Raw genomic sequence first — 24073 nt, forward strand, 5'->3', positions numbered from 1 at the left:
TTAAAATAAGTTTTCACTCGTACTAATTCACCAGCTGATCTCTTTTTAGCTAATTTACTAACACTTCTGTGGGAAGATTAAAGCAGCAAACACTGATTGAGTTTCTATTGATTAGCACCAATCTCCAAAGCAAGCAAAAACTAAAGGAAAATGATCATTTAGTCTAAAAGGCAAAGAACTTAAGTAGGATGACCTCAACACTGGGAATCAGCAATTTCTAATTCTGTTACCCCTCAACATAAATTGGTTTTGGAGAAATCACAAAGACTGGCTGATGAAAATGCATGTGTGCATCTGCTGGACTGAAATTAGGAGCTGCATGTGCAAATCAGGACACTGCGAAACGATCAACCAATTATACTCCACATTATGCACATGCATCCACGAACATGTGTACAAGTGAGGCAAGGATATATTATGCATTTTGATATCAGCCAAAGTATACCCACAGCTCTGAAAAAGTCCATTCAAAAAAGGATACAGTTCCCATACCCATATGTAGGTAGGGGAATATGCATATGCTAGCGCAGAGAGCTCTCTGAAACTTGTGTTCTGAAAACTTGTTTATAAATCTTTTACAAAACAAATATGAAGCAGCAAGCTAAAGCCAGATCTACCAGAAAGCCCAAGATCCTACTGCAGTGCTTATAGGAAGCCTAACAGGCTGTTAGGCACTGACACAATTCTTCCTGAAGTCTCAATCTGCTTCCACCTAGCAGCTGTTTCAGTTGGAAGGAGTTTAACTTCCATAATGTGAATAATAAGGAGAAAGTTGCAGGAACTGTAAATAACAAACATCCAGTTTCCTGCAATTCCAGCATGTATTTATCATGTCATGCAAAAATTTATTGGATAAATACCTATTTCTAGGCTGTTGGCCAAGAAGGACCTGAACAAAGCAGCAATTTCAAAGTCAGGAGAAGCATGTAAACCAGGAAGGGACTGTCTTTTGTTTTGTGGTTATTACATTTAAATTTCCTCCTAAACAAAGTAACGCATGAGAATGTGCTGCATCAGCCAGGGAACTGTACACACACACCACCTACAGCCACCAAATCAGTGCTCTCATCTGCCTGTAAGGCAGTGTTTGGTAAACACCTCTAGTTAAACCTTTTAGCATTCATGAAGAGATCATTTAATCTGACACTCATATAAAGCAAACTGTTGGACCCAAATAAAACAAACTACTGGATCCTACTCAGTTGTGGTAGAGACCAGTTCTGGGGAGGAAACAGGGAAGGATGTCTTCTCCAACTGATAATGCACAATGGTTCAGAAAGATAAAATAAAACTATTTCAAGTTGGAGTACAATCAGGACAACAAAATACTCAAGTTTACAAAAGGAGGTTTGGAGACCAGCTCTTCAGTAGGCACATGGGTTCATGACCTTAGCTTTGTATTTAATCTAAAAGCCTCACTGTGGTCTCTCTAGAACAGTGCTCCCTACCAGGAGAGTGAGACATCACCTCACCTGTAATTGCTGGTGATTAGAAAGTCTCTAACGTCATCCCTTCTTCATGCAGGTATTCTGGTGGGACCTACTGGTCAGATTAGCAGGTTTGCTAGTCTCGCCATTACCACCTTCTTCTGATGCACCCACATGGTGACAGAAGACCCCCCACTGCTGTGCATCCTTTTCCTGCCTTATCTGCACTGTAGCTACTTCCAGCTGTCACCCAAGTACTGCACATGGCATAGGGGACAACAGGGTCTCAGTATTGAACGTGGGCCATGAAGGAGTTCTGACAGCACTGCACTTGTGTCTAGGTTTTATTGAGACAGACTAGCTGAACTTCATATTTGCTAATCACTAGTGGATGAGTTTATTGCAGTGGTTTAACCTTTTTTGTTTGTGGAGTTCTTCTAAAGGTAATGGAAACACTCAAGATCATAGACCAAGCAGACATGCACACATAAACCTCAGAGCAGAGTTTAGACAGGCAGGCAACATTTGCACAGTTGAGGAATATGGTACCCTAGAGGAAAAATCTCATAGGCATTTTCCAGTCAAGAACCATAAAAGGTGTCCTTGAACCCTGGGACCACCTCTATTGCAGGCTTGTGGAAACACATCTGCAGAGCTGGTTTTTTGGCAGTCTATAGGCCTAGCAATGCCTATTTGCTGTCCAGAAAAATACAACGTAACAGACCATAAATACATCAACCCCCGTTTTTGTAGTCCTTCCACATTCTGGCTGATAAAATCAATAACATACCATTTCCACACATAGCGAACAGTAGCTGAGTTGTTCTGATTTGATGTAAACAGGCCTAAGGGGCTTCTCTTTGAGGCACTTGTCACATGGGCCAAATACAATTGCTAAAAAGGTCTGGTCCATCTTTGTGGCTTGAGAGAGCTGAAAGAGATGGAGAAGAAGGAAAGAGTGCATTCCAGTCCAGCACAAAGCTTCCCATGACTGCTCTGCTAGCTAATGCAGCCTAGACTGAATATAGACATCTGTAGGCTGGATTATCTCTGTGACTAATCTCTGAAGCTTGAACTGTCACTATATGCAAGACACTAACATGCTCTGCAGATTATATTTCTATGAAGAAAAATACAAAGCAAAATACATATATTGTGCTATAACGTGCACAGATTATGCATGGTTATAATGTACATGTGGATTCACTACATGCAGGAAATTACTCTTAGTTTCTAACTACTGTCAGCAGACAGTAACCAGAAACTTCTAACAGCAGCTGGATCTGTGAGAAACCTGCACTGATTGATACTGGTTTTCCACTACATCATTAAACAGTCAATATTAGGCATTATTTTTAAAGCTGAAAAGACAACCCAGGAATCAGTCAGCAGCAACAAAAATATGAACAATGCACTGCTTGAACAGGAATTGATGCTGCAAGCACACTGAAAGCTGGGTCATTATGAACCCACTTTTGTCCTCAGGCCAGCCATCTCCAGGATTAAAACACTACCATCAACAGAGATTCAAATCCAACTTCAGAGTCAAAACCAAACAAGAATAATACTGTACTGTCATTTTGATCTGTACATTTTTCATAGGGAAAATGGGACCTTTAACCACTTCTAAAATGCAAGCTTTTAATATTATTAGGCATGTACATAAATAATGAGTTTATGAAGAAGCTATTGCAAGAGAGACTTAAATGGAGCAAAAGAAATTCAGTGATTGATGCAGACTTTAGAATTTGTTTGGCTGGACATTAGACAACCCAAAATTTATTCTATGCCCCTGCCTGTATTCTGCTGCTTATTCTTACATATTTCAGTGGACTACTTGAACAGAGAGATGATAAACTCAGAACTTCTGCCCACGCTCAAATCAGTAAGTTTTGCTGTTGTCTCCAGGCGATGCCTAACTTCATCCCAAGACATGTGGGAAACAATCTGTTCTGAAAGGAACTACAGCACATTAACCTGAAATATGGATGGAGCTTTCAGTCAGCTACACACAGTCGAGGAAGTTTATATTCCATTTGATGAGAAACAGCAAATACATCCTGAAGTTTTCAATGCATTTTTTTGCAGGCAATGAGCCTAAGACCATGAGCTGCCATCCTTTCAGGGAGTTTCTCTGTGCTGGTATTGCTTTTATCTTTAAAATGACTACAGCACCAGGGCTCAGTTCTCTTAGATTACTTAAACTGGACATCTACAACTGAATAACCTGTTTTTTTGATGTTCTTAGAATTAGTCATTCCCATCAAGGCCAACTCAGGTGATAAAATCACAGATTTATTACTTGGTGTGAAGCCTCAAGACACTAGGCCAACTAGGATGTGGGAGGAAAACCTTCATTTCAGAAGAAGTGTAAAATGAAGATATTACAGGGGATCTTACGTGCCATCCTATTTGGGCAAAACATCATTACTATTTCTATGGACTTTATACAGGGATCTGTTAGGCTTGGAATAGATACTCTGGGCAGAATTCACCTTTGATAAAGTGTAAGAATTCGTTGGAGGAACACGCAGGGTGAATCATAACTGCTCAGTATTTTACCTCAGATGAGATTATGACGTTACAAAATTTTGCTACGAGAGAAGCCATCAAAACTTCTGAATATTTAAAAAGCAGTTTTATACCTGAGATTGATTGTGATAATGGTGGATTTTTACACTATTTTATAAAGACATAAACTATTTAAACAAAAACAAGTCTAAAAAAATTACAACTTCTTGCACTGCAGCCTGAAATTTTAAACTTACTGGTTTTTAAAGTTACAGCAGAAATTTACAAATGATGTCATGGTGAAACATGAAGAAATATGCTACCTAGAAAAATTATACAATGAATCTTATTGATAAATATCCAAAATTAACCCACCTTTTCAAGCAGCAAGAACCTGGAGATTCTCAAGACGACTAAATAAGCTGTGTGCAACTGCTAACGCAGAAAGGCAACCTTCCCATTAAGTCTACTTAAAAGGTATTTAAAGCTCAGCCTCTTCCAGTGCTAACACCTCAGGTCAGCTACGTACTGATGATTATAATTTAAAGACTTAACTGCCCTCTGTCATAATATAAAGAACATAAACTATTAGGCACGCTAGATCTTCCACACAGCAGCAATTTTTGGATGGTTTCCCAATGTTAAAGTTTAAACATACTGGAGAGATAATGACAACTGATTTTTCCAACTATTAAATTGACATTCAGACAAATAGCACTGTCAATGTTAAGTTTATCTCATATTCCTAATGAAATTTAAAAATCAAACAAACTGATCAGTGTCCATGCTTGTTCTTTCTTAGATATGCTTTTACTATTCACCTGTTTCAATTCAATAGATTTAAAATCAGTAAGATAAAAAATTGTTGCTTTTTATCATGTTTTGAAAAATTTTTAGGAAATTTATGAAAACATGTCTGAAAAAAATAAAAAATGCTGAAGATCACGTCTACTCTTGAGACTCTATTGAAGTCACTGACTTCATGCCATTAGATGATTGCATTTGACAGGCATGAGAATCCAAGACAAAATGAAGGGAGGGAAAAAGGGGGAAAAAATGAGGTCTTTGCCCAGCAGAGACTTGGGTGGAGGTCACCTGTCCTAATCTTTCTCTATTAGAACATTATGGAAACACAGGACTGAAAGGGACCCATGTATGCTTCTGAGTCCTATGCCCAGAAACTGGAGGAGTTGCATGTCTAAACACATCCGAAGATGCCAACAGCACCTTACACAACTCACTATAAGGCATTTCAGTGCTTTCCCATTCAGCAGGGATCATCATTTGACATGTTCCCAGTTGAATGAAACAGCTTTCTCCTTTGGAGAAAGTTAATCTGGACCACTTTTCTCGTAGGAAAGTTAATCTCAGTAATGCCTCTTTCATGGATCTGCCTTCTGCAGTCTAAAACTGCTCCTTGTATTTAGAAGAATTACAGATAACACACAGAATTTTGTACCTGCACTCTGGCTGAAGATACTGTTGTCAGCAAAAGTAAGGTTCTGAGAGCGTAGCAGACACTGATCATTTTGAACTTGCTTTTAAAAATGCGCTTTGTTGCTTACTAACACACTGTTAATAGCAATCTTCACACAAACCTCCCAAAGTAGCCTCACATCAAATTGCCAGGACATTTTTCCTTAACCAACAATTTTTGTCATAATGACATACATGCCTTCTGATGCTTCTGTGTGATGTAGTCCAAGAGTGAGCCATGGTTTTACTCATACAGTCCCAGGTAACAGATATACAGGTCCAGTAACTGTGAAAAAAGGCTATATATAAATGAAAGCAACAAAACTTGCTTGCAGTAAAATACTTACAGAAATCCCCGAGGAGCCAGGACAGCATACCATTCTGACAGGAAAACACACCACAGCAAACAAATAGATGTTTATGGCGCAATACAAGACTCACAGTATTCACTGATGTTCACATAGTTAGAAGTTTCAAATGATCCCATACTGAAAATATAACTATTGCATCACTCAAAACACTACAAATTGGTTTAAAAGATACTTTATTTAACAGATAAAATTACTAGTGTACCTACGTCTGTGATATGTTGTAGCCTTCAGTGTTTTTGAACAAAATACAGATTTTTTCCATCATATATTTTGAATATATTTCTGTGAATATCACCATGAATATTTCACTGTACATAGTAAACACCAAGAAAAAGTAAGAAGAATCATTTCTTTATATTTATAGATAGTTCTGTGAAATTAAACAAGCAGTACTAATACTGTGTAATAAATCAACCGTTCCTTCCTGTAATATTCAAATTAATCAAATTAATTAGAATCCTTTAAATGTTCCAAAACTTTAGTACTCAATTTTAATAATTATGCCTGACAGACTAGCCAGAAATCTAGCATTATTTACTGAGGAATTCCTAAGGACAGCCATCACTGTAGTGAGGTGAGTGCCGTTTCTCCAGTTGTTCTGACATGGTCCAGTACTAAAATAAAGTTACTGTTTGTTGCCTTCTGACTACAGGAAGAAGCTGGACAAATCAAAAGGGGCCACACTTCTGCTTCTGAGGATCCCACAGTTGAAACGAAATAAAGATGAAATGTAAGGAATTAAGCTTGGTTCATCAGTAACATCAGACCACAGCACCTGCATTCACTCCTACTTAGTGTTTGAACTGGAGAACGAAAACCAGCAAAAAAGGGAGAAAAGATGGTGTGCACATGTGTGCATACTGTGTATGTTCTGAAACACACTGCAGTAGACAAGGAACCAAACCAGGAGATGACTCCTGCTTTTTAGAGAAGAAGTTTGTAATTCAAATCTGGATCATAAAATTAATTTTATATCTGACTTTTGTATTATAATGACTGAAAAAAATAAAATCCAGACTTGTCACTGCAAAGAATAAAACTGAAACCTGTCTTCAAGAAGAGCACCTGAGTCCTTCCCCTGGCTGAAGAGCGGCAGTGCAAGCATTCAGTCAGCTAAGCCAGCATGCCTACAAAGAGACAATGTGGGTTTGTAGTTCTTTAAGGTTGGTCAGAGCTCCCCAGTTTCAATGTAACTATTTATATTGATTTTCTTAAACAACTGTAGAAGGCCCTTCCCTTCCCTCCTATCGCAGTCTTCTGGAAGAACTGTTAGAAAAGACTTCTCTGATGAAAGGAATGCAGGCACAACTAGTTTAGAAGGGTGAAAGCTACTGTAAAACAGATCCAGTGTATCAAGGCAATGAATAGAAATTACTGTGGAAAAAGAAAAGAAAGAAATCTCTTGTTACAGGAAGGAAAGGCAAGGAAAATTGTAAGGTAATAACATTTATCACATCTCTTCCCCTCTGACTGGTGCCAAGAGAACACCAGTGGAAACCTTCCAGATAAATGCTTCTCTTGTTAGGTGTGGGCTTAAGAAACTGTAAAGTTAGCTTTTGTGTCCAGCTGATGATATAAAGAAATCATTGTAGGACTGTAATGCAGGGAGATAAGTAAGATAAGAGAGAAGGAAATCACAAGCTCAAATTATTCCTGCTTTGAAGTCTTGACTCAGGAACAAGGTTTGAACAAGGTTTTGTCAGTTTAATTCACTCCAAGCTGAAACGCTATCCACCAGGTAGAACCATGGAAGTCTGCCTGACTTAATATAGTCCTTGAGGAAATACCAATGCATTGGTTTTATTAAACCCTTGTAAGAAAGCCAAGTTTGAAGCTGCTGGGGACTTGTATCAATTCCAAGGCATGTGGAGAGGGGGTGAAAGGAAACGTCACTTGAAAGAGATATTTGGTATCGAGCATCAACTGTGGAGCATCCTCACGATTGTTTAGCATAGCCTGAAATTACAACAGAAAGGGTAAGGAAATATTGTATTAAGAATCAAAGCAAAACCAGTACATTGTTTGCTTCCCATTGCAAATCTTGCTTTCACATGATGTTAAGGATACTTGTTTTGATCAGTTCCAAATGTCCAAATGAGTTCCAGTTCCAAATGAGCAGCTTAGTAATAATATGATATAAAGGTCAAGCATAATTACGTAAGCATCAAAAACTGTGTATGATGGATGTATCCTGTAGCTTCAATATGAGAATTAAGAGTGGTAGCTCTTACCTGGACTTTACGAACAAATGATGGAGTCACTCTTTTCTCAAAATCATCTATTGGAGTGTAGGAGTTGAGGATCTTAACAATCTGTTAAAAGTAAAAAAACCCTATTTTAGTATGTCACAAAAATGCAAAGACAAAAAGAAAAAGGCATTAATGTAACATCTTTATTGATACTTAATTAGAGTTTCAGTAAGGAGTTTTACAGGAAAGAATTTTGACTGGTCACCTAATGAGCTGTTACATATATGATGATTGCTATGCCTCATTTCCAGAGGTACGAGCACGATGAAGGAGATGTAGAAAAAGCTGAACTGATTAAGGGAAACATCAACAAAAAAAGCCTATGGCAAAGTAAAGAAAACACACTGTGGAGTAAAAAACAAGGGATTGAACAAAGCAGGCAAGTATTCACCATGGGAGCAGTTAAATCAGGAATGAGGAGTTAAAAATTTAATCTAACAAGAGGTGATGTGGAATGCTGAGGAATGCTGCTTATCAAATGAAAGGCCAATAACTCTTTGCAGCAAATTATTTTAGATAGCTAAGATTCTGCAATTGGTGCTGCCAGAAGGAAACAGATGGTTCATTACCTGCACAGTCGAAAGAGATGTGCAGTGTTCACATATTTCCTTGGCATCATCATCTGTGATCTTTTTGACCTGAAGGAGCCAGGCTGCCTGAGACAGAGGCTCCAAAGTTTCTTTGGCATTGCTGCTTTGAACATTCTTGTCCTTAAGCCATTCTTCCAAGTAGCTGATATTACATCTGGTTTAAACCACAAACGGACAAGAGAAACGTCAGATTCTCCGTAACAAGCAAATAACATTAAAGATTTCTAAAAAAGGAATGCTCCTCTAATGCACTGTTAAAACTCATACATTTTAAGTTAAAAACCATACTTGTAGATCAAAAAAAAAATACAATTAATAGCTTGCTGATCTGAAAGTTTAATCCCCTGTATATTTTGATTATTTTTAGATTTTTATTTCTTAAAGTTTGGATAATAGAAAGCAAGTTACAAGTTTAGATGTTGTTTACAGAAAATTACTAATATATCTTGGCATTGCCTATTACTCTGTACCACTATAGGTCTTTGAAATATTCCTTTACAACTAAGCTTGTACAGGAAATCAGACCAATCTTTGCGCATTGCAAAGCAGGCACGGGCTTATAATTGATGACCTAGAGGTTCAAGCAGCTTTATTCTAGTAATATTCCCAGATGGGTCAAGATTTTACTGATTTTCTTTCATCTTAGTCTGCAGACTGTCTAATGGAGAACAAATGAACTGTATCTCCTGAAAAACAGGAGCATGTTCTCTTGATGTTCGTAACGAGACAGATGATGCCCAATCTACAACCTCAGAGGCTCTGTCTCAGCACCTTTCTCATCACAGAGCATAAAAAAGGCAAGTCAACTTTTGTCTGTCTGCAGTTGTTTACTACAGTAAGAATTAAAATACTATTTATCACATCATAAGTGACGTGGCATGAAAAGAATCCTAAACATGTCTGATCAGAAACTCCAGACTGCAATTTTCTCTGTCTTTTCCTCCAATAGTGTTTCCATGGAAAGAACCATTTGTAATATGCTATGTTGAGAAGGCTCAGCCCAAAATGCCAAGATCTACTTTTTCAATAATAGCAAAATCTGATCAGCTGCTTCCAGCAGAATGGTTACAGTGACTTAAAGGACATTCCATCAAAATGTTAAGAATGTGTTCTCAAGCTTGTTGAAACTTTACTGGCTTTACCTTATCTGCATTCCTTTTCTACACGAGCACATGTCCTTGCGGAGGAAGAGGCTATTGAGGGTGATAGCTCCAATCAGAAAGAAAAGCTGCTTCACTGCCTGCTTTAGAAGCTCAGAGTCCAAGCCATTCTGGCACATAGTACTATAAAAATAGCTGAGCTGTTGCAGGATAGAGGTCATTGTGTAGGTATCCGTGTCATCTATACTAGAAGAACGTTTACGGAACCCTGTAGGTTTCAAGCCAGAAATGCCTTGAAGACTTTCATACTCCAGCATGCCTGGTACTGAAATACAACAGAAAATAACTGGTAAGACCAAAACTCCTAAGGCTCCTTTCAGTTACATTAACTTAATTCTTGAACAAAAACTACCTCAGGATATTTTAAAAGGTAAATGATGTGAGAAAGGAAAAAAAAATAAAAATTGACAAAGGTTTCTGGAGCACCCAAATTTTAAACAGCCTTTTTTTTTTTTTTTTGATGTTGATCAGTTTCAAAGCATTATGCCACTTCAGGAAATGTGAGGAAAATGTCTTTCCAAACCCTATGGGGACATACCATTCAGTGGAATCTGCATGTGCAGAAACACAGATGCTAGTACTTGTATCTATAAATCAATAGGAAAAAGAAGCTTATCCCACTCATTTTCTCCATGTATAAGCTTTACTGGTGTACTTCAGGAGCTACATTGAAGCCTGTTTGTATTGCTGCTGTCTTACCGATCATGGGCTGAATGCTGTTCTCCATTACAACAATGAATTGGTAATAGATACGAATGGCCAAATCACTAAGAATCTGTCTGTACTCCGAGAGATCAAAATGCTTCAAACAGTTCTTATTCTGACGTGGAGTGTTACACTTCATGAATTCCTACAAGTTGTAAATATAATTATTAGAAATCACGGAACACTGTAAGTTGTTACTACAATGTCATGTATTAGAGGAACTCATTCTATTACTGGCTGAACACAGCCTCAGAATGAGTCAAAGCTAGAGCTGACTTCAGTGGATGCTTCCAGTTCTGGGCTTCCTGTACTTAATTTTCCAGTTTATGTTGGCATTTACTCTGTTTCTTAAGCCTGCTAAAGCCAAGGGAAAGACGTACATAAATTTCAGTGAACTTCTGCACAATTACATCACTTAAACAGAAAGCAACCCCCCCAACACCCTCAAAAAAAAAAAAAAAAAGGCAAAATGCAGTTATTTAAACGATGTTGACAAAAAAACCCAACAATTATGAATTACGTTTTATTGCTACAAAGGGATCTAATTTTTGGACTTTTCATCAGGAAAGTTCTGACTTCAAGTCTAGGCTGAATCCTAATTTGTTTGAAGTCTTGAATGTTCATTAGAACTACAGATTAAAAATCTACAACCAAATTATAAAAGATTGCAACTAAATTATAAAAGATTGTTATCAAGTTCAAATGCTTTCAGTTCTCCAATGCTCTTTAGATGTTCTCGAGATGACCACAAGAGGGAGTGTTGTGTTTAGACTGTATGGTTACCGTGATTTCAAGGCTTTATAGTACCTCTTTGCTTCAACTATATTCTTATGTGTTTATGCAGTTCTAGTTCAGTCTACCTAAGTTTATAAAACCTAGCAAAACCACCACAAACTCTATTAACTGATTTCATATTAACTGAAAAGAACTGAAAGAATTTTGAATCTTGGGATTAAACTTAGCTCAAAAAGCAAGTGAAACAAGGACAAACCTGGTCATTTTATTGTTTTGCTACTTTCCTGAGGTTGTCTTCTGTAACCTTATTTTGGCAGCAATAGGTGTTTGAATGGTCACAATTATAAAATAGTAAAACTGTTTTTAATATATTTAAGTAGCTGGATATCTGAAGTCCAGCTCATATTAAACCCATGGAAGAGTTCAAATTAAGTAGCAGTTTCCATGTCATGTCTTTAACCTACTTTAATGCTTTAATGTTTCTTTGATTTCACTTGATCCATTAGTTCTATACTGTCCTATTACTTGTGTAAGATGTACCATGCCACTGCAGAGCGATGTGAAAGTATAAATATCTGGAAAGAACATTGGTGTGCTGGTGAACGCATTATGACTATTTTTAATTCCAAATTAAAGTCTATCAAAAGTAAAGTAATGAAATTATTTGACTAAATCAATCCTACCTCTTCCCCACTGTACTGCTTCAAACAGTTAAGAAAATAATATGTATTGGAAAGCCAAAAGGACAACATCTCAAAGTCTTCTGAATGTTCCTGAAAACAGTAAGAAAACAACCTTACAATGGTATTAAATTCATTAAAGACCATTACAGAATTGATGTACTAGAGCCTAATTATAGAACAAGGTGCATATACTATCTATAACATGCTAGTTGAACAAAACATGCTGTGTTTTCAGGCTAATATACACATAGCAAAGATCCCTCTTTTATTTGGTAAACAGTGTTTAAGTCTTCTTATATATAGCTTAGACTAGCTAAATAAAGCAGCCTGAACTAAACAGTATTACACATTTCTATGCATAGTGTGGAGGTCTTCCTGCAAAAAGTGTGACCACCTGTATACACAAATGAAAGCGAACTACATATAAACACACTTTAACCATGTGTAAGTATGTTTTACTTTTGTTAGCTAAGTAAACACAAGCTCTTCTAGTGGATAAACCCTGGTATAAATTTATGAACAAACTATAGGCATTCTGTATACCACAAACTCAACTGCATAAACCACAGTCCATTCTTGCCTCTGCTACAAAGCATTCTTGGTGTTTCATGGTATCATAAATCCATAATGAAGCATGCACATTTGTTATGCAGATGAACCAGGCTAACAATTCTTATTTATAACTTGATTTTGTAAACTGGCTGGCAACATAACTTAAATCACTTGGGTGCTAATGATGCAGTACCAAGAGACATGTCAAAACCCCCATTACACTAGCAGAGTAGAACAGCAGTGTAAAAACCTCTTAAAACTCTGACACCTGCCTGCTGCCAGACATACCAACCTTCCTTCTGTCCATCTGACTTGTACCAGTGCTGAAAGCAGGGGTGCATTTCACCTAATTGTAAAATGTAAAGTACTTCAAATGACCCTGTCAACAAGCTCTTCAGATAGAAATAATTTATGTTAATGCATTCTGTGCATTCTGTGTTCAGCACAGTAGAACCTTACCTGGAGGCTTTACATGGATACTACTACAAACTTCAAACAGAATGCCAGTTAGGATTATTATTCTATTACAGAAACACTAGCGAATGAAAGTGTCAGCGTTCCCCAGGTACTGTGCGTGCATCTTATCAACCTCACATCAAAAAATCACACAGTACAGTACAGCCCGACATAATTCCTACCTTAACAACTTTCTTGATGCCATCAATGGTTACATTCATGAAGGATTTCAGCATGTCAGCATCATTCAGATAATCTGCATACCTCACACACATGAATAGGATGTGAGCTGGAAGGCCAGGTATCATATTAACTACAACTCCACGTGGCTTTAAATCTGCATAAAGGAGAGTCGTCAGGTTTTTACACAAAAATTCAATGATTCAATGTACCATTCTGAAGAAAAAAGCACTATGGGGTTCATTTCTTCAGTGACCAGTCACTTGATAACTGATTTACTGACAAATTGCTTGTTTCGGAAAATGCCTGGTTTGTACAGTTCCCGTAAGAGTATTAATGAAGTTTTCCAGAGAAGGAGAATCCTGTAGCAAATTTTAAGGCCAGCATGGGCTGTGCCAGGCAGGACAACTTTAAAAGCAATTTGCATTTACCTATGGACTGAAGGCCTCACCAAATTCTGGCACTGCTTAATGACACACAAAGATACAAGCACTCACAAAGCTGAAGCAAGTGAGAAGAAAAAGAATGCATAGTTTCCAAACAGTGTTTAATAATGGTACTAATGTACATGGAAAATTTGATGAGTTTACTATTAATTGTAAGCTAATGCAAAAAGCTGGTTTGGCAGTAAGACTGACAGTGTAAAGTAACTCAGAGAAAGGACAAAATCCATTTACAAGAGGAACACTAAAGTACAGTTCCTTCCAGTGAAGGGAACGCTATGGAAAGAACAGACAGGGCAGTAAGCCATCACACATGGATATAAACCCAGTGACTTACAGATTTATTAGATGACCAGGAAGAAAGTAAATTCAAGTCCCTGGCGTGCTCTTGAGATTTACAGCTTTATAGGTGAATAAATAATAAGAAAGATGATAGAGTCAGCATTATGTAGAGTCAGACACACTATTTTAACACAGATAAAGCACTTCCATACATAGAATGTCTGCCAGTGGAACAAGAACAATATAGAGCCTCCAAGTTGTACTGGTAGTAAGAGAGTGGGGAAAAGGCAACTTCAAACATAAGTGAAATATGTTGCCTTGTAATTTTTGTTATAGTGTTCTACATTGATTGCTTTGGACTACTGATAAAATTTGAAGTTTTACTAAAATACCGAGGATGAGATTTTGAATGATCCTTTCTTCATCTTCTTTTTTGTATTCCATCATTCCAATGTACTCTTTGGCTGAAGTTGGCACATGAGCTTCAGCTATCAAACACGAAAGCACTGTTATTTGCAGGTAAATAGCTAAGCTGATGTTCACATTAGAACAAACTACTGAAGAAAGGCAGTTTTCTTTGTAGTATAGTATGGGCATGGGCCCTGTTCACAAAAATGTTTTTAACTTACGGTTGCAGGCATTATGAGTTAAGCAACATTTGTATTATTCATGTGAATAGTTTCACTGGATTCAGTGGAATCACTTGCATTTATATGGCAAATAAACAGCAACAAAACATCTCTATATTAGTCACCTCTGCAATGCTTTTCAGTGTATTTTATAGAATTACTTCCTATAGAAGAGCTTTGTACAAACTAATTTCGTATCAGGAACCATCTGCCATTTGAAGGCTAATGGGAGAAGTTACTCATCCAATGCAAAACTAACATTCTGTAGGTTTAGAGACAGTTTGTGTAAGGGTATGTATTAACTTCTGTTGAAAGAATATTACACTTCTGGCTTAATCTTTATTGTATAGTCTAGGTTCCTATGTGCCCATTATTTAGCTAGGTCAAAAAATATAGGAAAGGACTTTTATGTAATTTCTATTGATAGTTCTCCTTGCACTGTTTTCTGTGGACCTAAATTTCTAACCCCACCCCAGATTCTACCATTCAAAACTATTATTACAAAGACATTCAAAGCTATTATTACAAAGAAATCACATAACATTATCTTACTTTTTTCAATAGATTTGGTAAGAGTTTTGATCTGATCCTCCAATTTTTTTATTATTCTATCTTTCATGTCTAGTTTTTCCTCAAGATCCTGTAATAATAAAATTCAATGAGTTCAGAGTGACCACAATTAAAAAATGTCTTCTATTGCTACATTAGTGCCACAATGAAAGAACACTATGATGTGCTTTTACTTATATTTGATAGAACTAACATGAAACCTTCATAGTTTTCTTCTCCCCCAGTGATTTAAGAAACCATCCTGTCCATACCATGAAATCACATTATCTCCTCTATCCTGCATTTCAGCTACAGTTTCATTTCCTCACCATGTTTTCGACAGTAAGTCTTGTTGTCTCTTGCTTTATCTTGTTTTGTACTTCATCCTGAGTTCCATCTTGTATCAAACCATTGCTCATACCCTCAATTTCTTGGGCTTTGACTTTCAGTCCCTCTTTTTCTTTTATGTTTACTTCATTCTGGGCCTCATTATTTCTAAAAATAGATAAGAAGCTTTGGATTTTATTCTTCCTTTATTAAAGCATAGTCATATTATACTTGTTCATTACTTATTAACTGTACACAAGGCTGTAAGGCAAATCTTACATTGAATGTGGTACTTTAAAGACTTCAAATTACTCTGTTACCACAGCTTATAGCAATGACATTTCTTACATTAAAAAAATTAAACTATATATTTACCTTCTCTGTGTTCTGTCCCCTTCTAGCTCGTAATGCGGCCGATGAGACATCTCTTTCATTTTGTCAGTAATAATTAACAACAAAACCCAAAACAAAAAAGAACAAAATCATATTTTCTTACTGTTCTGGACTGGTATTCAGTAAATCTCTTCTTACACTCATAATTTTGTTTCCTCTAATGCAATTGAACGCCCTGCCAGATAATGTATCAGAGAAACATCAGACTACTCCCCACCATGCAGAAGGATCTATGGGAGGAGGAATTTTGACTCCACTAACTTCTTGTATTTGGCAGTAAAACTGCTTCCAAATTTTAAATCATTTCCCTAGGAAGCCACTGCAGTAGAGAGACTTGGAAACCCCAGCAGCGTGTGCTTTCCTAAACTGAGAACAACCTTCAAACAAGGAAATTTAGCAAGAACTTTTCCCTCTCTCGCACTCTGAATTTTTCAGCACCCTCCGAAGTCCACCTCATAGAGTATGCCTTAAGGTCCAAAACATCTTTCCTTTTTATGAGTGCTTCCAAAGGGCATAGCCCATTATTCTTAGCAGAATCCTACTGAATTCACTTGCAGATCACAGAACTGAGTGGCCTCAAAAAGGTAAAAAAAAAAGAAAAAAGCAGACATACTTGCATGTATTTTATTAATAACAGATACAAACTATACACACATTTTTTTCATTGTGTTATGCTGCAAAATGTAAGAAAATAATAAGGCAATTAAGTTATGCAATATTGCTTCAGCTTCTCAAAATTCAAGTATAGGGAATCCATTGTATTAATCTTAATCAACCGAAAGAGTAGGGACCATGCTGGTACTTTACCTTTCAATTTTATAGCCTGTTCTTGAAGACGGTTTTCAAGATCCAGTTTTTGATTTTCAAGTTCAGAAACTTGCTGTTTAAGATCTGGGATCACCTTTTAGAGAAAAGGGGAGATTTGCGCATTTCAGAATCTTCTTTTCAAGTGTCTGCAACAGCTCCTATGACATCTGAACACCTTAAACTGCAAACCATCAAAACCAGGAGAGACTGTATGGGAGCAGTGCTACCTGCTTGCCTGACTTGTTTAGCTTTTCTGGAGGCATCTGCTGCTGGCCATTCTTAAAAATGAAGCAGTGAGCTAATGAAATGTTTGGACTGGCCCCAGTACTACCATTCTTCTGTTCTAGTTTAAAGAAAATTACATTGTGGCTTTAATTTCTCTGTGGCAACTAAAAATAACATTACTTATAACTTTTCCTTGTATTTTCAATTTAAGTAGCTTTGCTTTTAAAATATTTCTTTAGTTATTTTTACACTCAGCAGAAACATAATATGGTATATATTATGGTAGATATTACCTTCTGGAATAATAGCACTTCCTTGTTTTATGTATGTCTCACTCAGTACCAATAATGAGATTTGCCTGCAATTTGTTAGTAACTTGATATACTTAGCTGCCCTCTGGTGGGGAGAGCCTCAGAACTGCACCGTAAACCCCACACGCATCTGTTTTTTCACTATCAAATCATCGAACTTGTCAACCTGAGAGACAGAAACAGCTTTAAAGAGGCTTCTGAGAAAAAGATGCTCATTTCAGCCCTCTGATTACAGGGAAAGAATGGAGTAACTGCATTCTGAACCTGAATGTCTCACTGCAATGAAAATTGAAGGTGGGTGTTGTGGGTTGAGCCCATCTGGCCAGCAGTAGAGCACCCAAAAATGCTCACTCCCCCCATATACCCACCCACATCCTGGAACTACAGGGAAGCGACTGGGAAGAACAGAAGCAAGAAAATACCTGGGTCAAGATAAAGCCAAGATAAAGCCAAACACCTCCTTTCTTCTTCCTCTACCTCAGCTTTTATAGATGAGCATGATGTTACATGGTAGGGGACATCATTCCAGTTAGTTCAGGTTGGCTGTCTGGGGTGTGTGCCCTCCCAGCCCCTTACCCATCTCCAGTTCAAGTGGCTGAGATGAGGCAGAGTAGGAGAAAGAGAAGGCCTTGACACTGTCCTGTTATCAAAACTGTTGTAGCCACAAAGGCAAAATGCACCATCATAGAGCACTACAAGATTAACTCCATCCCAGACAGACTCAGTACACTGTTATAACACTGACCCAAGGAACGTTAACAGTATCACAAAACTGCTTTTCATTAAGGCTGAATACTGGAAGTGTTCCATCAGAAAAACACATAATCTGACCTAAAATAAGTGTCATTTAATTATCAGATGAGAAGTTATATGAGGTAGGTATTAAAAAGGCATTGTGAGCTACCTTTCTGGTCACTGCTAAACTTCTAATTAATCTTCAAGTTAAAATTCTGTGTTAATAACCCTCCCTAAATTAATACTAGTTTCTTCGTGACTTCCAGTATAAAGCTGTGTATTTGTACAAATCATTAAGCCCCTTCAAAGATCCCTGCATAGTTGAGAAACTGCAAAAAGCACAACCAATATATCATATGTGCTCCGCACTGGATATCCTGGCAGTATTTTGAAGTCCAAAACTTCTCTTATAAAATCTGAGTATTCAGCCACATAAACGTACAAGGGTTCAAATGCTTTCTAAAGATTCTCAGCGTCCCCTAGCTATAAACAACAGAAGCCAAAGCCTGTGTGCACACTACACACCAAGCCAGAGTTTGTAGAACGGTTAACATTCTGTGATTAGAATAAAATCTCAATTCAGGTTTAGGAAAAGTAAAGGGAAAAAGCCTCTGCAAGGCTGCCCCAACAAGCTGTACAGCCAAGACTAAATTTGGTTGCCTCCTAACACGCTACCCAGCATGCAGGGAAAGAGCCTGTATGGGTGTGCAGTCTTAGATGGCCATACCTATTTGAGCCTTGAGATCTCAAGGACATGACCATGAGATTTTGAGGTCTTTATGCCACGAACACATTTGGATTGTATTACTAAGTAACAAAAACATACTTTACTTAAGTACACCTCGATCTTACCAGGTTTTCTGAAGTTAGCCTGCTAACTTCAAGTCGAATACCATCATTTATGTCATTTTTCTCTCGAAATAATTTTTGTAGATGACTAATATCTTGGCTGAGATGTTCAACTTTAAAGTTCAAACCTTCAATCTCTTTCTCATATATTTCTTTCTGAGACTGGAAATGACTTTCCATTACTCTGTTAAACAAAGAGGAAGAAAGAACATGGCAGATGTAGTATGACCTCTATTCAATGGGTCAGGTTTACCAAGTGAAAACAAAGTACCGTTGTTAACATGCAGACATTCCATTGCATTACCTGTGCATTAAGGGAGTTGAAAGTTACACATCCTATGGAACTCAAATGGGAAGTTCAGGTCAGATATAAGGAAGAAGTTCTTTACTGTGAGGGTGGTGAGGCACTGGAAAGGGCTGTCCAAAGAAGTGGTAAATGCTCCATCCATGGCAGTGTTCAAAGCCGGGTTGGACAGAGCCTTGAGCAACGTAGTCTAGTGTAAGGCATCCCTGCCCATGGCAGGGGGGTTGGAACCAGATGCTCTTCAGGTCCTTTCCAACCCTAACTATTCTATGATTCTACCTCAGAGGAAACACATTTTCCTAGTGACACATACGCACATCTCACTGACGTAGTAAAAGTTTGTTAAACTGATTTTAAACTGCTCAGCCAGTCGTATAATGTAGTGCTTGTTCATTTCTTAACCAGATGTTCAGCACTGGACTGTCAGATTAGCTACTCACTGATCTTTCCATTTATTTTCTAGATCACAGCGTGGAGTTATGAAAACACTGGAGAACTGAACTAACCTTGTAGCTTTTTTCAAGCCCTCATAAGCAAACCACAGTTCTCCATCTTCATTTAGGTGTTCCAAATCCTCTGTAGAGAGTCTAGAATACAAGGTGGAACCATTAGTGTGCAGGCGAACAAAATGCATTTCCTAAGCTTTTTAGAACAGACTCCAGAACAAAATTACCTGCTTCTTACATCTTCAAAATCGTAACTTTCAAGAAGCTGTTTTGTAACTTCTGACATCTTTTCTGGAAGGAAAAAAAGAAAAGTTTACTACATGAATAATTTTCTGAGCACTTTTCAAACTAAGTTTGATTATAACAATCAAACCAACCTATTCCTCAATCTATGAGGTGTCTTCCTGTTACTCAGGATATATATGTGATTTACTATAAGAATATGATGAGGGACTTTGTTCTACTTCTGGACATGTGAAGTGCACCAGATAAAAATCAGTATTGGTGATATACCTAATAAACACAACAAACTTTCAATGCAAAGTTACCTCTTTCTGTTCTGAGTCTGGACAACTGCTAGAGTTTTATAGATGATCCATCATCTAGTACTGGGTTACTACACCGAATGCTGCAGATACAGGTCTGTTCTATAACACTGCCAGCGCTGAACAAAGTGCACAACAGTAGTGCTGCTTCTTAAGTATCTTTTCCCAAAGAGAACCCAATTCAGCAAGTTACTTAAGCATATTTGACATTTACTGGACCTAAGGTGAAAAACAGTATGAATGAAAACTAGATAACATAATGTTTCTATGTTCTTGGGTTTTTACAAGCTACTTGCTAAATTTTAAGTGAAATTTAAGTTATTACCATTGATTTTTGAACCCAAAAGAGAAACATTTGAAATCAGAGTTTCTTCAAAGGGGTACACCAGATCACAGCATGCGGTGTTCACTTTGTAAAACTCATCTGCTGGGGTTTTTTTTTCTTTTTCTGAGTAAAGGTATGAATAGAATGAAAACTCTATGGGATGGGAAAAAGAACTGGGGTTTTGTCAAAGCAAAGATGGAAGAAATCCATTTAAACTGTAGTTGGTAAGTTCTCTGAATCACCTAGTATGTAGCTTACCTCTCAATTCTCGCTTCTGTGACTGAGCCTGCTTTTCAACATCCAATTTTTGTGTCTGAAGCAGTTCAATTTCCTTTTGCAACTCAGGTATTTTCTGAATCAAGATAAAAATTATGAACTGAGACAAGGATTGAATGACATGGGCTGAGTATCAGTTATATCATAAAGACTTATAATTAAGAATAAGTGCATGTGGTAGAAGGCTTAAAACGTGTTTAAAGCACCTGGTTCTCAGGCATCAGAGAGGGTAGTAATGTGATGCAGTGAAAATGTGTTTGGGTCATGGAATTGATTAAAACAGATCAAAAACATAAAAAAAATGTGACTTTATACAAAAGTACTATTTTCAGGTTCAGTTTATAAACCACATTTATGAAAAATCCCTTGAGAAATGAATACTTTCTTGAGAAAAGGTAGAAAAAAAGACCCACATATTTAAACATACAAATACTCAGGCATAACTCTCTTCAAAACAAGCACTTATTTCTGCAAGCAGTGACTTATATTGTGGACTGTATGAAACCCATGCAACATAGTGGTGTATAAAATGCATCTTATTAACTACAACTTCTAAAAACGCACTGGAGATAAAAAAATTAGTGAAATATATATATAAAATAATATATGCTTTAATATAATATATATATAAATAAAACACCCACATTCTCTATTCACTTTATCTAGCAAAGATGCCAAAATGAAATGTGTCATGTTTCACCTGTGCTTGTTTTGTAAGTTGTCCTACTTCCATCTTCAAGCCATCCTGAATGACAATTTCTTGCTGAATTTCATTCTGTAGCTGACTCTTTTCTTCTTTCAGAATCTTAATTTCTGCCTTGAGCAACTCAATCTCTTTTTCATAGTCCTGCTTCTGATTCTGGAAATTTTTCTCAAGTATCCTAAATAAAGCAATGAGGAGATGATTTTATTTTCCTACATTCATAAGTGAAAGAGTGGGCTTTGTTTTTGTTTTAATTTGAAGAACATGTTTCATTGAACCATAATTACATGAAAATTCTATCCTATATCCTCAGAATCAATCTACAAAATGGATGACAATAGAATGAGAATAAGCCTAGACTTCTCTACATATAATTCAGATACTGGAACTGAATTCAAGGCAAAACTAATTTATTTCCACTTAAAGGCTGATTCTCTACCTCTTTGAGAGTTAGCCTACCGGAGCAGCTTCACGCTACATTTATGGCCATAGTCAGCACTGAGGAAGGAGATAACAAGAGTAAAACACTGCAAGAATCTTTCCGTTTTCTACTAGTCCCTGCTGGAATGGAGTGGCTTCAAACATAATATAGCTAAGGGGCAAAGCAAGAAAACTAGCAAAGAAGTCCTCTTAGCATAGTCTGAAGTTATTTACAGCTGAAATCAGACTGAGCTGAAACACCACACAGCTTCTGAACCTCAGGAAAAGTGACTTGATTGCACTCTTCACACTTGAGAGAACAGCATCTATTTGGTATCTAAGGTTCTCTGTCCAATACTGGAAAAGAGTTCCCGGGAAATAAACACTGGATCTGAGGAAAGCATGCTGCAAAGCAACAGCCATTTACTGTTAAATAAATGTACTGCAATGTACTGCAAATAAAATACGAATGGGGTGAAAAAAAATAAGGTTTTCCTCCATATTTTTAACCAATGTCCTTTACAAACACTGCCTTTCCTTCAAGCTTAATCTTTTGGCTCTGTCGTTTAATATTCACTTCACAGTAATTCTGACTGGTATGGCCATCATCTGCTCTTCCAGTCCTGACCAAATTCTGAAGGTATCTCCAAAGAAACCATTATGATTGGGGTTGCCTTTCAATTCTCAGGAAGACACATGAAAAGACAGGAAACTGCAAGAGCAAAGAAGAGTCTCAAGTCTACAGTATAATTTCCTCTGTGTCTGACCCTCAAACAAGCATATGCTCTTCCTCAACTATACATGAAGTACTTCAGTACCAGCATTCATGTCCAAGAACACTGACACATTCATAATGATGTGAGTATAATACATTTACAGAAGGAGAAAGGAAGGTGGGGAAAGAGAAGAAATGAAGTCTGCTTCAAAACAGTAAGATTCAGATTCCATACATTCGCTGATTTTCTTCTTTTTGTACATCATTGAAGAGTTGCTTCGTGAGGTCATCCATTTTTTCTGTCAAAAAAAGATTTAAATATTTCAAAGACCTTCATGCAATGATGGGCATTTATTAGAACAGTCTGAGCACAATGAGAAGTTTTGTTTTCATAAGTAATCCTTAGCATATTTTAAGGCTGGAATTATTCTCACAAATGCAAAACATTAACAAAGCAAATGTTACCAGTAATGCTATAGAATACAAAGGTTCTGTTAACACTGATGTGTTATTCATCTAAACTATACTTGATCCCATGTGCTGCCTGTGTCCTTTGAAATTAGATTCTTAAAAGTTGCATATTAAAGGAAGAAAGGCCAAAGTGACACTTTGAAGGAGTGCGTGTGCATGACATGGGAAACATAACAGGAGGCAAGCTTTTGCTACTAAAAGAACAAATTTAATTATTACATTAAAAGCACTCCCACTTCACGTTCTAAGCAACAGAAGTTTAGATTTACTGTAAATTCAGCACTTATATTGCTTTCGTTAGAACAAAAGTTATTTACCCTTGCTGAAAACTTGACCTTACAACTTCAACCCACTCTTAACTCCTTTAAAGCTCCTTTTAGTTACCATACCTTTCATTTCCTCAGTTTTTTCTTGGAGCTTTATTTCTAAGGTCTTTTTCTGTTCTTGTAATTCTTTATTCTGATTCTCAAGTTTTAAGATTTTCTGTACACATAGAAAATAAGCATAATATACAAATTACGAAGGAAGATGAAACAGGTCACAGAAGGTCTTACATTTTAACAAGCATATATGGACTCCCTTCCTTCCCTGATGCCCCCCCCCAAATGTAAAGTTACTTGGTAACTCTTGAACAATGCATTTGATAAATCCAGTAACTGAAAAAAAACAAATATTTCAATTAAAAGCATGCAGATGGCAATTAAAATTGACCTGTTCACTGTCTTCTTTCTCTTTTTTCCCTTTCTCTTCACATGTTCTCTTTTGAGCAGTTAACTTTTCAAGATCCAATTCAAGTTTCTGAATTGTATCCATGTCATTCATATGGGCTGAAGCCAGACTGGTCAATCGCTCCAGCAAACCATGATTTTCTTTACTCTACAATGAAGTTAAAAGAAAACAGAAAAATGCATGCCTGAAACTGTTTAACAGAACTTTGAAGGAAGCACCTGACCTATTTCTGCTCACCATCCCGTGTCATGATTATTTCAACCAAGGATTGTTTCGATCAACTAGATTAAAGCTACCATCTTAAAGACGGCTTGGCTGGTATGGATCTCAGAAATAAGCTGCAAAATAGATATAATATGGAATTCCTGAAAGTCACAAAATACATTGCATGAGAGGAGTATCCTTCATCCTAACACAAGTAATCCCACCCAGAGATTGGACCGACTATTTAAAAAATGAGACTTTTCTTATTGGCACAACTAACCCCAAAATAT

The 24073-nt window shown here is 37.1% G+C and overlaps 1 protein-coding gene across 4 annotated transcripts in view; it reads right to left on the reverse strand.

The window, feature by feature from the left end:
- Window positions 1-7331: 7331 nt before the first annotated feature.
- The window catches only part of MYO5C (myosin VC), a 33604-nt gene continuing 16862 nt past the window's right edge, over window positions 7332-24073 (reverse strand). For 2 of the 4 annotated variants that reach the window (XM_061347419.1, XM_061347418.1), the window contains 20 exons: window positions 23562-23726; window positions 23240-23333; window positions 22615-22678; window positions 21242-21422; window positions 20524-20617; window positions 19623-19686; window positions 19456-19536; window positions 18649-18829; window positions 16526-16619; window positions 15701-15752; window positions 15328-15493; window positions 15002-15089; window positions 14213-14308; window positions 13098-13252; window positions 11908-11997; window positions 10484-10634; window positions 9767-10049; window positions 8604-8778; window positions 8017-8097; window positions 7332-7741 (listed from right to left, as the gene is read on the reverse strand). In XM_061347419.1, the coding sequence (XP_061203403.1) occupies window positions 7589-7741; window positions 8017-8097; window positions 8604-8778; window positions 9767-10049; window positions 10484-10634; window positions 11908-11997; window positions 13098-13252; window positions 14213-14308; window positions 15002-15089; window positions 15328-15493; window positions 15701-15752; window positions 16526-16619; window positions 18649-18829; window positions 19456-19536; window positions 19623-19686; window positions 20524-20617; window positions 21242-21422; window positions 22615-22678; window positions 23240-23333; window positions 23562-23726 (2508 nt within the window). In that variant the 3' untranslated portion in view covers window positions 7332-7588. Of the gene's footprint in view, window positions 7742-8016; window positions 8098-8603; window positions 8779-9766; window positions 10050-10483; window positions 10635-11907; window positions 11998-13097; window positions 13253-13875; window positions 14309-15001; window positions 15090-15327; window positions 15494-15700; window positions 15753-16525; window positions 16620-18648; window positions 18830-19455; window positions 19537-19622; window positions 19687-20523; window positions 20618-21241; window positions 21423-22614; window positions 22679-23239; window positions 23334-23561; window positions 23727-24073 lie in introns of those variants that run through there. The other 2 variants (XM_061347420.1, XR_009724580.1) reach the window with 2 other exon arrangements.

Source organism: Neopsephotus bourkii, unplaced genomic scaffold (assembly GCF_033783945.1).
Source record: "Neopsephotus bourkii isolate Nb327-2 ecotype Australia unplaced genomic scaffold, CSIRO-AGI_Nbou_v1 NB_318, whole genome shotgun sequence".
In the NCBI taxonomy this organism is placed as follows: Eukaryota; Metazoa; Chordata; class Aves; order Psittaciformes; family Psittacidae; genus Neopsephotus; species Neopsephotus bourkii.